The sequence below is a fragment of the Theropithecus gelada genome, chromosome 5 (assembly GCF_003255815.1).
Source record: "Theropithecus gelada isolate Dixy chromosome 5, Tgel_1.0, whole genome shotgun sequence".
In the NCBI taxonomy this organism is placed as follows: Eukaryota; Metazoa; Chordata; class Mammalia; order Primates; family Cercopithecidae; genus Theropithecus; species Theropithecus gelada.
In genome coordinates, this window is record NC_037672.1 from 86,451,748 (window position 1) to 86,464,634 (window position 12,887).

General features: G+C 38.5%; 1 protein-coding gene across 2 annotated transcripts in view; it reads left to right on the top strand.

Moving 5' to 3' along the window:
- Positions 1-12,887, top strand: part of CLOCK (clock circadian regulator) — a 119,872-nt gene that overhangs the window by 90,413 nt on the left and 16,572 nt on the right. For both annotated transcript variants that reach the window (XM_025385679.1, XM_025385680.1), the window contains 8 exons: positions 373-455; positions 668-774; positions 2,527-2,674; positions 3,202-3,277; positions 6,392-6,533; positions 7,437-7,537; positions 8,065-8,154; positions 12,603-12,755. In XM_025385679.1, the coding sequence (XP_025241464.1) occupies positions 373-455; positions 668-774; positions 2,527-2,674; positions 3,202-3,277; positions 6,392-6,533; positions 7,437-7,537; positions 8,065-8,154; positions 12,603-12,755 (900 nt within the window). The remainder of the gene's footprint in view (positions 1-372; positions 456-667; positions 775-2,526; positions 2,675-3,201; positions 3,278-6,391; positions 6,534-7,436; positions 7,538-8,064; positions 8,155-12,602; positions 12,756-12,887) is intronic.

Below are 12,887 nucleotides of genomic sequence, written 5' to 3' on the forward strand. Positions count from 1 at the left end.
TATACATACATACATGGAAACAACTAACTTGTTTAGGAAAAGTTATCTAGTAATGACAATTTATTTATTTAACCTCTACCTCCTGGGTTCAAGTGATTCTGCTGCCTCAGCCTGCTGAGTAGCTGGGATTACAGGCACCCGTCACTGTGCCCTGCTATGTTTTGTATTTTTAATAGAAATGGGGTTTCACCATATTGGCTGGGCTGGTCTCGAACTCCTGACCTTAGTGATTTGCCCACCTCAACCTCCCAAAGTGCTAGGATTACAGGTGTGAGCCACCGCGCCTGGCCATGACTTTTATTTTTATATGTAGCAATATTTAATATTCTTAAGGACACAAAGTATTTATAAATTTTAATTATTTATTTGTAGGAAATGTGCACTGTTGAAGAACCCAATGAAGAGTTTACATCTAGACATAGTTTAGAATGGAAATTTCTGTTTCTAGATCACAGGTAATTCCTTTTTTAATTCCATGGAAAGGTAATAGTCATGTTATATAATTCTTAAAATTAATGGATTTCAAGGGGAAACTCTTTTTTAAATTAGGACTTTGAAACCTGTTCCCATTTTTTGAAAAATAAAACCTCCCCCCCAATTTTATTTCTAATTGGAATATTTCTTATTATGGAAAAACTTATAATAATGATTTTTGTGTGTAATTTAGGGCACCACCTATAATAGGATATTTGCCATTTGAAGTTCTGGGAACATCAGGCTATGATTACTATCATGTGGATGACCTAGAGAATTTGGCGAAATGTCATGAGCACTGTAAGTAGATTTTAACATTTCTGGTGATAATAACTTTTATATAAACAGAAGTCGCATCCTGAAATTGTAGGTCTAAGACACAGATTTATAATCATTTTCATATTTTTGAAATGTACTAAAAGATTTTGCTCTGTGTATATAACCAATCTAGTGGGAATCATTGATCAAGTTTAAATTAAACTTGTTCCTATTTTTATAGTAAGTAGAATTTCATAATATAGCATCTGATACACCTTGTTCTGAAGCATGTGAGCTCTATATCTGGAGTAAGAGAAGTAGATTCCTTTGAAAATTGTAATATGTCAAACTTTTGGAATATTGTTTCCTAAATTTTGATTTTGAGGCATGTGAATCTTTTCAGGAGCTAGCTACATGTTTGGAAAATCTGTCTTAGAAAGCTCATAGTAAGTGCTTGGTGTTACCTGCTTATTATTATTGTTGTTAGAGCAGGAGCGTTATCATCCTTTGTGCCAGGCACTGTTCTAAATCCTTTACATCTATTACCTCCATTATTCTCCATCACAGTTCTAAAAGGTAGATACTATTATTGTCTTCATGAGTAAGCTGAAAACACAGTAAGGCTAAATAATTCACCCATAATTTCATAGCTCATTGGTGGCAGAGACAGGATTGGAGCCTAGGCCGACTCTTTTATCACTTGTATCTATTTTAGAAGTTTGTTTTAATGATGAGGTTTGTCTTAATGATATGTTTTATTTGCTTCTCTGATCCTCCTCCCAGATGCTTACCCTCTTGAGTGTTCACTAAAACCTAACTAGGTATTTTAGACTTTTTCATGACATTTTATGCTGCTTTTATAAACCTCTGTGTATGGAAATGAAGCAGGTTGTATAATAGCATTAACTCTATGGAAAATTTTCAGAGTAAAGTCATTTCAGCACAAAAGATGTGGGCATTAAGTGCCATGATGTTGTGTAAAGAGCTGATACCTGTATTAACTAGCTGGGTAACTTTGGACAGCAAGTTTGTTTGTAGACCTTGATTTCCACCTTAGAGAGTGAGAGGCAGTGGTGGCAAGGTAGGGGGAGTTGGGGGAGAGATTGAGAGATCCTTGACCAGCATTTCCTAAGCTTTGTTCCACCAAATATTGGTCCATACAAAAAAGACTTTTTAGTCAAGGAAGACAGGGAAACACTGACCTCAAGTGATCCGCCCACCTCTGCTTCCCAAAGTACTGAGATTACAGGCGTGAGCCACCACACCCAGCCCAAAACCCATTTTTTTGCTTAATATCTGTTAAAAGGCTTCAGAACTTAAAACCTACAGCACATGTTTTGGCAGTTACTGCACTCAGTTACTTTAGACAGTGAAGTTATTTTGATTTTGGTTAGTTAAGGTTTAAAATTAAATGCTTTGAAGGTTCTGTGCCTGCCAGAGTAGCTAGGAGAAAAAACTCAGGGGTGATTATTTATTGTTATTACCCTCTGTGTATCTAGGCAGGAGGAAGTCAGCAGTGTGAATTCTTAAGTATTTGGAAGTTAATTGTGTATGAAAAGATTGTAAGATCAGCAGTGACTAGCTCTGAGTTAGGCACTGTGGAAGATCTGATCATTGCTTGGGACCTTAAACTAGCTCTAAAAAATAACATTTTCATATTGACATATACGTTATCAAAAGGCCTGAAAAAGAATAGTGTATGTAAACTTAAATGTAAATAACTTTTGGTTAAAAAACAGATTCTTTGTAACTAATATGAATTAAAGAAAAAATATTTTTCTATTTTCCTTTTAGTAATGCAATATGGGAAAGGCAAATCATGTTATTATAGGTTCCTGACTAAAGGGCAACAGTGGATTTGGCTTCAGACTCATTATTATATCACTTACCATCAGTGGAATTCAAGGCCAGAGTTTATTGTTTGTACTCACACTGTAGTAAGGTAATAATTCTTTTAGAGAATTTCTGAATTATTGTAACATCCTATGATGATTTTGGCAATGTAACTTTTATGCGTAACTTGTTAAAGAACTACAAAGTGCTCTTTTCTCAATTTCTGATACATCCTTTCAATGTTGCTATAAGCATTATATATAAATATAGGAATGATATATAAGGCTCGATACAAGTTTTGCGCTTTACAGCAGACGTTATTACTGTCATTTATGTAGCAGTGTCAGTCATGTAAGAGGAAAACTGTAGGTAGATAAGCATACACTTCCTTTACTTAGTTTTTCTTAATTTAAGTGTTGTGGGGTTATGGATCATTTACAGCAGTGTTTGAAACTTTAAGATACCTAGAAAAATGCAAGTTAAATTAAGACATTACAGGTATATTTTAGGTTTGTGTAGCACATAGCAAATAGTCTAGATGAGCAGATGAGACGCATAACACTGAATAGTTACAACTGTGCAGTATTTTAAATGAATGACCAAACACTAAAATTTGATTATTTTTTCCATTTGTAGTTATGCAGAAGTTAGGGCTGAAAGACGACGAGAACTTGGCATTGAAGAGTCTCTTCCTGAGACAGCTGCTGACAAAGTATGTTTCTTACAATTTAAAAGACATGATTTTAAATTTCTCTCCAATGAAAGATGAAACTCGAAAATTAATAGGAAAATTATTTTTCAAATACTTTATTTCCTCACTTATAACAGGGATATGATTATACTTTACTACTTATTTTTAGTTTAATATTTTAGAGTCTCACCTGCCTCTAAAAAGAAAATTGGATGAGAGACATATCTGATCTCAGATTAAAACTACCATTTATTCCCAGTGATGTACTAGTCTCTGGCTAGGTTATTTATATGAATTATGAAATATAATTTACACTTCAGATACTTCTATCTGGTAGATAATACCCCACTTTGAAAATACTGAAATTGGAGTTTCAAGAGGGGAAAAAAATCTCCCCTAAAGACACTGGCTGGGAAATTATAGTCAGAATTTGAACTCTGGTTTCTTTTTTGTTACATCAGGTCAAAAGTGTAGTATATTAGTTATCTGTAGCTGTGTAACAACTAACTCCAAAATTTAGTGATATAAAACAACACACTTCTTATCTCCTAGTTTGGTGAATCAAGAATCCAGGCACAGTTTAGCTGGGCCCTCTACTTCAGATTCTGTCATGAGGCTGTAATCAAGGTGTTGGTGGGAGCCACAGTCATCTCAAAGTTCAACTGAGGTGGAATCTGTTTCCACCTCACTTAGTGGTTGCTGGCACACAAGTTCCTCATGGGCAGTTGGACTGAGGGCCTTGGTTTCTTACTGGCTGAAGGCTATCCTCAGTTCCTTTCTAGGTGACCTTTTCCATCAGAGCAAGCATGCAGGATGAGCCAGGGAGAGAAACTACAAGTTGGAAGTCACAGTCTTTTGTAACCTAATCACAGAATTGATATTTCACCGCTTTTGTCTATTCTATTTATTGGAGGATTATACAAGGGCACGAATACCAGGAGGCAGGAATTGTGAGCCATGTCAGAAGTTGCCTACCACAGTATTTTTGGACCTGCAGAAAATAAGTGGAATGAAAAGAGTCAAAAATCTATATAAAACTTGACTTAAATAGGCAGCATTCCGGGGGACAATATGGTGGATGTCATCCAGTCATTCAACAAATGGGTACATTCTACCCAGCATGGCTCTAGATGCTGAGAATACAGCATTGAATAATGCAAACAACTTCCTTGCTTTCATAGATCCGAAAGAACTTTTCGAAAGAGGTTTTGTATGTTTAGAAGAAGAGGATATAGTATGTTTTGGTAAAAGACATTATTTTCTGAGAAAAGTTCTTAAAATCTAGGGTTTCTTGATTAGGGGACCATTATGAAAACTTAAGTAATACAGAGATTAATTATCCTTCTTTTTCCTTCATGCAAAGATTCAATCCTAGTAAATCCTAAATTGCCCTATTTCCAAAATACACTCCAGCTATGTCTACTTTCTCACCATATTTACTGCCAGCATCATGATCCACCTGGGGTTTAGGGACAAGGTCCTTCTGAGATATTTTTGAGAAACTTCAGTGTGTGGATGGTTTAAAAGTCGTGAGTCTTGGCCGGGCGCGGTGGCTCAAGCCTGTAATCCCAGCACTTCGGGAGGCCGAGATGGGCGGATCATGAGGTCAGGAGATCGAGACCATCCTGGCTAACATGGTGAAACCCCGTCTCTACTAAAAAATACAAAAAACAGCCAGGCGAGGTGGTGGCCGCCTGTAGTCCCAGCTGCTCGTGAGGCTGAGGCAGGAGAATGGCATAAACGCGGGAGGCGCAGCTTGCAGTGGGCTGAGATCCGGCCACTGCACTCCAGCCTGGGTGACAGCGTGAGACTCCGTCTCAAAAAAAAAAAAAAAAAAAAAAAGTCGTGAGTCTTGATGGGATCACCAAGGGGATGGGTATGTCTTAGAGCACTCCAGTATTAAGAGGTGATGGAGACGAGGAAGAGTCAACAACAGGGGGGTAATAACTAGTAAGTTAGGAATAAAACCAGGTAGTTACTTAGAAGACAAGAGTATCAGTGAGGAGTGAATGATCAGTTTTATCAGATTCAGCTGAAATAAGTTAAATTTTAGATGAGTGCTGAGAACTGAGCATTGACTTTAACATTTAATTCATTGGTGATCAATAATAACAGATTTTGTGGAGTAATAGTGTGGGTGAAAGCATGATTAGAGTGGGTTTAAAAGAGAATTTTCCAGGATGGGGGAATTAGGGACAGTAAATAGGGAGGGGTTTTGCTACAAAGAGATGAGAAATGGGGCAGTGGTAGGAAGGGAAAGTGGGCTTAAAGGAAGTTTTTGCCTTTTTTTTTTTTTTTTTTTTAAGTTGAGAGAAATAACAGCATGTTTGTATACAGATGAGAATGAGATGATGGAGAAAGAAACGTTGGTGATGGGAAAGATTAGTGTCGCTTTATGAAACTATGACACTAGCTCCTGGGCTTAAGCAGTTCTCTTGCCTCAGCTTCCTGGGTAGTTGGCATCACAGGCATTCACCTGGCTTTCTCCCCTATGTTTTATTCTAAGTGTTACATAGTTTTAGCTGTTAACGTTTAGGTCTGCGATTCATTTTGAGTTGATTTTTTGTTTTTGTTTTTGTTTTTTTGTGTTTTTTTTTTAGATGGAGTCTTGCTCTTTTGCCCAGGCTAGAATGCAGTGGCAGGATCTCGGGGGACTACAACCTTCACCTCCTTGGTTCAGGGGATTCTCCTGCCTCAGCCTCCCAAGTAGCTGGGATCACAGGCACCTGCCACCATACCTGGCTAATTTTTATAGTTTTGGTGTAGAGAAGGGGTTTCACCATGTTGGCCAGGCTGGTCTCAAACTCCTGACCTCAGGTGGTCCACCTGCCTCAGCTTCCCAAAGTGCTGAGATTACAGGTGTGAGCCACCACACCTGGTCTTGAGTTAATTTTTGCATATGGTGTAAGAGATTCCAACTTCATTCTTCTTCTGTTTTTTTTAAATAGTAAATGAAGCCAAAACTTTCTCGCTATAACACATAAATTTTCATTTCTTTACATGTGTATGTACATACAGGTACTTTTGCCTTGTTACAGACAAAAACTGATTTTTTTGTTGTTGATAACAGTATTGTGAATTTGAGATCTCTGAACTGAACCACAAGAAAACATTTATTTTACTCTGTCTCCTTAGAGCCAAGATTCTGGGTCAGACAATCGTATAAACACAGTCAGTCTCAAGGAAGCATTGGAAAGGTTTGATCACAGCCCAACCCCTTCTGCCTCTTCTCGGAGTTCAAGAAAATCATCTCACACAGCAGTCTCAGACCCTTCCTGTGAGTACCCTTACTTCAAAGCAGACTTCTTTAAAGTAACGAAACTGTTAGTTACTTACATCAGCATTTCTCATCAAATGCTTCTTTAAAATTGTAAGTTTTTACATTTCTGAAATATATTAAGCTTTCCAGTGAGTTAAAGGCACGTTGCCCACTTTTAGCAAAGAATTAAGTTCTTCAAGTAGCCTATTAAAATGTGTAGGTGGTAATGGTGGTGGTGGTGTTTTTAATCATCCCTCAAAAAGAAAGGCAATTATTTATTGTGTTTTTTACTGTAGGGCCAGTAAGTGTTCTTAGGTTTGCTTTTTGAAAGTTTTTTTTATTGTCTTCTCTTTATGAAGACTTGTATAATTGTCATTAAATTAGTAACTTTTTGTATTTAAAGTTTTCCTATTTAAAATATTTTCTTTGTGCTCATAAAAAGATAGAAGTAACTATATTGAATCATCTGTCATGGACTTCACTTTCATTGAATGGTTTGGAAAAATAATTCAAAAGCCATTTTTATTAACTGAAATGCATTTTGAGATTAATCTTTTTTTTTTTTTTTTGAGACGGAGTCTTGCTCTGTCACCCAGGCTGGGGTGCAGTGGCTGGATCTCAGCTCACTGCAAGCTCCGCCTCCCGGGTTGACGCCATTCTCCTGCCTCAGCCTCCCAAGTAGCTGGGACTACAGGCGCCCGCCACCTCACCCGGCTACTTTTTTGTATTTTTTAGTAGAGACGGGGGTTTCACCATGTTAGCCAGGATGGTCTCGATCTCCTGACCTCACGATCCGCCCGTCTCGGCCTCCCAAAGTGCTGGGATTACAGGCTTGAGCCACCGCGCCCGGCCGAGATTAATCTTTGAAAAGTATATTTTACAAAGTACTAATGCTCTTCTGATTTTGTTGAATGACTTCAGCAACACCAACCAAGATCCCGACAGATACGAGCACTCCGCCCAGGCAGCATTTACCAGCTCATGAGAAGATGGTGCAAAGAAGGTCATCATTTAGTAGTCAGGTAAGCTCTTTAGTGGATATTCTTCTGAATAAAGATTTATTAAAAGGGGGAAAAATGATCTAAATCTTCAGAAATTCATTGATTTGTTACCCCTCTTTGTAAAGATCAAAATAGTTACTGATATGTGAAGCTCAAGACTTCCCTTTTTTGTGTGAAGTGGTTGTCATGTGTATCAGTCCTTTCAATTATTTTTCAAGTAAAATGTTAGTTTTTTTTTTTTTTAATTGTGGAAAGCTCATAATTGATAACTGTTTTATGTCTGAGTTCAAATACCAATTGTCTTAAGTCTGGCCAGCTTTTATTGAGAGCTTGTTCAAGGTGTACTATAGGAAGTTCCTTGGAAAATAAAATATAAATAGGGAACAGGCCTTTCCAGTATAGACGGGAAGACATAGCTGTATTCAGCTAACAAAAATATGAGGCAAATGGTAAGTTTATTAATATGAATATCATATTGATATTTCTGCTGGAAGTACTCATGTATGGGAATGAGAATCACTTCAGTGTTATTTTTTATTTTGCTCTAGTCCATAAATTCCCAGTCTGTTGGTTCATCATTAACACAGCCAGTGATGTCTCAAGCTACAAATTTACCAATTCCACAAGGCATGTCCCAGGTATTTTTTGGTTTTTGTTTCAGTTGCATATTTGAAAATGATAAATTGCTTTTAAGCTAATGTAATTTAAAAAAAAAAAATCCATGCTTGCTGGCAAGCGCCTGTAAGCACAGCTACTTGGGAGGCCGAGGTAGGAGCACATACACACACACACACACACGCACGCACGCACATATATAATTATAGTTACAGATGCAATGAATCTTAACTGGGGCCATTTAGAATATCTGGGGACATTTTTGGTTGTCGTAATGATTGTGGGGTATCACTGGCCCTTAGTGAGCATGGTCCAGGAATCCTAATTATCTTTCAGGATGCATGACAGTCTTGCACAACAAAGAATTGTCTTGCTTAATATGCCATAACACTCCCTCATTGAGAAACACTATAGACATAAAGATATTAAAGATGAAATGTAGCTGTGCATTTTGTTCTTCCAATGAATATTGGAAGAATTGAGTAACTTTATTTGTATATTCATTCTTTCGATATTTATTGAGTTCCTTGTGTGTAACAGGCATTGCAGATGCTGACAGTACAAATATAATATCTATACTAAAAAACCATTACATCTAGAGGGAACGACAGATAACTACATTTCCACATTATATTGCCTGTGCTGAAGGTATATAAGTTGATATGTAAGCACATTGTGTGAATCCTTAATGCAATCTGAGGAAGTGAAGGAAAACTTTCTAGAATTGTTTCTTGGCCTAAGTTCAGAAGGAGGCCTGAAAGTGGAAAGTAGCAAGAAAAGGGGGGAGTAATTCCAAAAGTGATACTGCGTTACTTTGGAGCCTAACTTCCCAACTTGTAATTTATGACTCTGTACTCTTTCAGTGCCTCAAACACATTAAAAATACTACGGAGAAATAGTATTTTTCTTCAACTTTTCTGTTTTGTTTGGCATTAAATATACCTTAACTTAGCAGGTCTTGATTTCAAGGAATGGTCATTAATAATAGGTAAAAACAGTATTTTTTAAAAAATAGCTCTCTCTGGGCCGGGCGTGGTGGCTCACTCTTGTAATCCCAGCGCTTTGGGAGGCTGAGGCGGGTGGATCACCTGAGGTAGGGTGTTCGAGACCAGCCTGGCCAACCTGGGGAAACCCTGTCTCTACTAAAAATACAAATATCAGCCGGGTGTGGTTGCGGGCACCTGCAATCCCAGCTACTTGAGAGGCTGAGTAACGAGAATCGCTTGAACCCAGGAGGCGGACGTTGTAGTGAGCCGAGATCACGCCACTGCACTCCTACCTGGGCAACAAGAGTGAGACTCCATCTCAAAAAAAAAAAAAAAAAAAAAAAAAAAAAGGTCTATCTTATATGGTTATTTAAGTTATACATATATGATAGGAGATACATACTTTCTATATTATTAGTTTTTTAATCTCAGGATTCTAAAGCATTTCTTAACATTTTATGGGAATATTTTCATGAAATAAAAGATATGTACTATGTCAAAAATGTTAGTAAGCATTCATATCTCACATTTTGTTCACTAATAAAACCAAATGCTTTCCCTCAGTTCTGTGGTTTTACTTCCTGTTATCCTGCCTTCTGTGTTTGTTAGTATTTTCTTTTTGTACTTGATAGAAATCCTTTTAAGTGATAGCAATATAATGCTTGTCCAAGGGTACAAATTACTTTAGTTATAATAAAATAACATTTGTATGATATAAATGTAACTTTTTTATTTTTTAATTTTTTGAGACAACGCCTCACCCTGTCATCCAGACTGGAGTAGAGTGGCGCTATCTTGGCTTACTGCAACCTCAGCTTCCTGGGCTCAGGCGATCTTCCCTCCTCAGCCTCCCAAGTAGCTGGGACTACGGGTGCATGCCACCACACCTGGCTAATTTTTATATTTTTAGTAAAGACGGGGTTTCACCCTGTTGCCCAGGCTGGTCTCAAACTCCTGGACTCAAGCATTCTGCCCACCTCAGCCTCCCAGAGTCCTGGGATTACAGCTGTGAGCCACCATGCTTGGCCATAATTATAACACATTGTCTAATTTAAAAAAAAAAAAAAGCTTGAGGGAGTTGAGGTACTAAATTAATTTATATTTTCTCAAGCTAGTATAATATAATATATGATATGGTCTGGTTATTGTTAATTTCCGAAATCAAAGTTGTGTGCTCTGAAATGTAATTTAGTATCCCGAATACAAACTATTCAAGATGGAGTTAAAAAGCTTTGGATGGGAAGGACATTTCTCGCTTTTACACACAGTTCACTGTAAGAGGCTACTTTAAGACTCTTTAAGACAGATTTCCTTCCAATAAAGAGAAACTCTTCCTGCTCTTACACTGTATCATGTACTGAAAATTCATGGGAATAATTAAAGAGCCTGTGTAGACTTAAGAGATGAATCACCAAATGTGGCTAAATTATAAGTAGAGGAAAATAGGAGCTGCTCATGACTCAAATGAAACAGAGAAATAAGATTGAAAACATAATTTTATTTTCATTCATGTATGTGTTTTTTCATTCATACTTGCCTAGTCTTTAAAAGCCCATGTTCTATACTTACCTGAGGATAGTTTCCATTGAAGATAGAAGTGAAAATATTATTATTGGTTATCTGTCAGATTTTTGCAACTTTGAGTAATTCTACTCATGTACACATAGAGGACATTCTAGGGATGACAGAAATTGATACAGATTAACTCCAGGTGCAGACTACTTTTTCCTTTGTTAAGGGGTAAAAATGAAGCTAAGAAGTTTAAATACGACTGGGCACGGTGGCTTGTGGGAGGATTGCCTGAGCTCAGGAGTTCAACACCAGACTGGGCAACATGTGAGACCCCATCTCTTAAAAAAAAATTAGCCGGACATGGTGGCATATGCCTGTAGTCCCAGCCACTTGGGAGGCTGAAGTGCAAGGATTGCTTGAGCCTGGGTGGTTGAGGCTGCAATGAGCCATGATCACACCACTGCATTCCAGCCTGGGTGACTCTGTCTCAAAAAAAAAAAAGTAGTTACATTTTTTTCCAGTAAGTGATAGCTACAATATGAGCTCAGGTCTTGTAAATCCAGGGTGTATGTGTAATCAGTCAATATCCAGTCAGAAGCCAGAAGCATACCGGAAATTTGAACAGGAATAATATAAAAAAGTATTAACGGTAACACAGATTAACTCCTAAAAGAAGTAAAGAGAACCTAAAGAATATAGGAATAAGGCTAGGTGTGGTGGCTCATGCCTATATTCTCAGCACTTTGGAAGGCTGAAGGAGGAGGACTGCTTGAGCCAGAGAGTTCAAGAGTAGCATAGGCAACATAGGAAGACCCTATTTCAACTATATATATGTATTTTTAAATTTTTATTTATTTATTTATTTTGAGACAGAGTCTCGCTCTGTTGTCCAGGCTGGAACGCAGTGGCGTGATCTCAGCTCACTGCAAGCTCTGCCTCCCGGGTTCATGTCATTCACCTGCCTCAGCCTCCAGAGCAGCTGGGACTACAGGCGCCCGCCACCACGCCCAGCTAATTTTTTTTGTATTTTTTGGTAGGGACAGGGTTTCACTGTGTCAGCTAGGGTCTTGATCTCCTGACCTCATGATCCACCTGCCTCGGCCTCCCAAAGTGCTGGGATTACAGATGTGAGCCACCGCACCTGGCCAAAAAATACATTTTTGTATTAGCCAGGTGTGGTGGTGCATGCCTGTGGTCCCAGCCACTGGGGAGGCTGAAATGGGAGGATCTCTTGAACCCAGAAAGTTAAGGCTGCAGTGAGCCATGATCGCACTGCTGCTCAACAGCCTGGGTGACAGAGGGAGATCCTATCTCAAACAAACAAACAAACAAAGAATATAGAAATAGCAGATGCAGAGAGCAACCACTCTGTAAGGCAGATGGAGAGTACCCAAGGAAGGAACATACTTAAAAGACTCCCCCCAAACTGCCAACCTCCTCCCCCCATGCCAGGCTGAGACACAGATCTTCTTGGGGCAGATGTGGCTATAGCAACTGGGTAATAGAGAAGTTCACTGACATGCCGCAGATTAGAGCTAGAGAGCTGGAAGCATCAGCTGGGGTACTGGTAAAGCTTTCAGGGAAGCTGCCTGCTAGGATGTCATTGAGACTTGCTGGAAAGCCACCTGCCGGGGAGCTGACAAGGCTAACTGGGAAGCTTCCCGTTGGCTTCCCGACATAAGAGCAAGAAGGAAAAGCACCAGAACCAGGAGTTGAGCACCTTTCTTGGCAGTGTCCCTCCAGCACCACCTACTGATGTGGATAACTTTGTGCCTGCTGGCAAAGGAGAAATATTTTGAAGGTCCAGGTCCAATATCACAAAGCAGAGCAAAGATGGGTGGATTAGGAACTAAGGGGCATAATCAGCATAGCATCGTTCACTCATGTTACACTGCTTACTTTTCACATTGCACAATTATAAGGAGTAAGTAATTCTAAAATATTTTGTACTTTTGCCATACATGGTACTTCAGTTTCAGTTTTCAGCTCAATTAGGAGCCATGCAACATCTGAAAGACCAGTTGGAACAACGGACACGCATGATAGAAGCAAATATTCATCGGCAACAAGAAGAACTAAGAAAAATTCAAGAACAACTTCAGATGGTCCATGGCCAGGGGCTGCAGGTAATTGTTATATTTGAACACAAACAAAGCATCCCATTCACATTTTGGATTTCTAGCAAAGTTAACTTTTCTTAATTAAAAGTGAGATGCAAGAGATACGTTTTATCAATTCAGTTAAATATTCACTGGTTA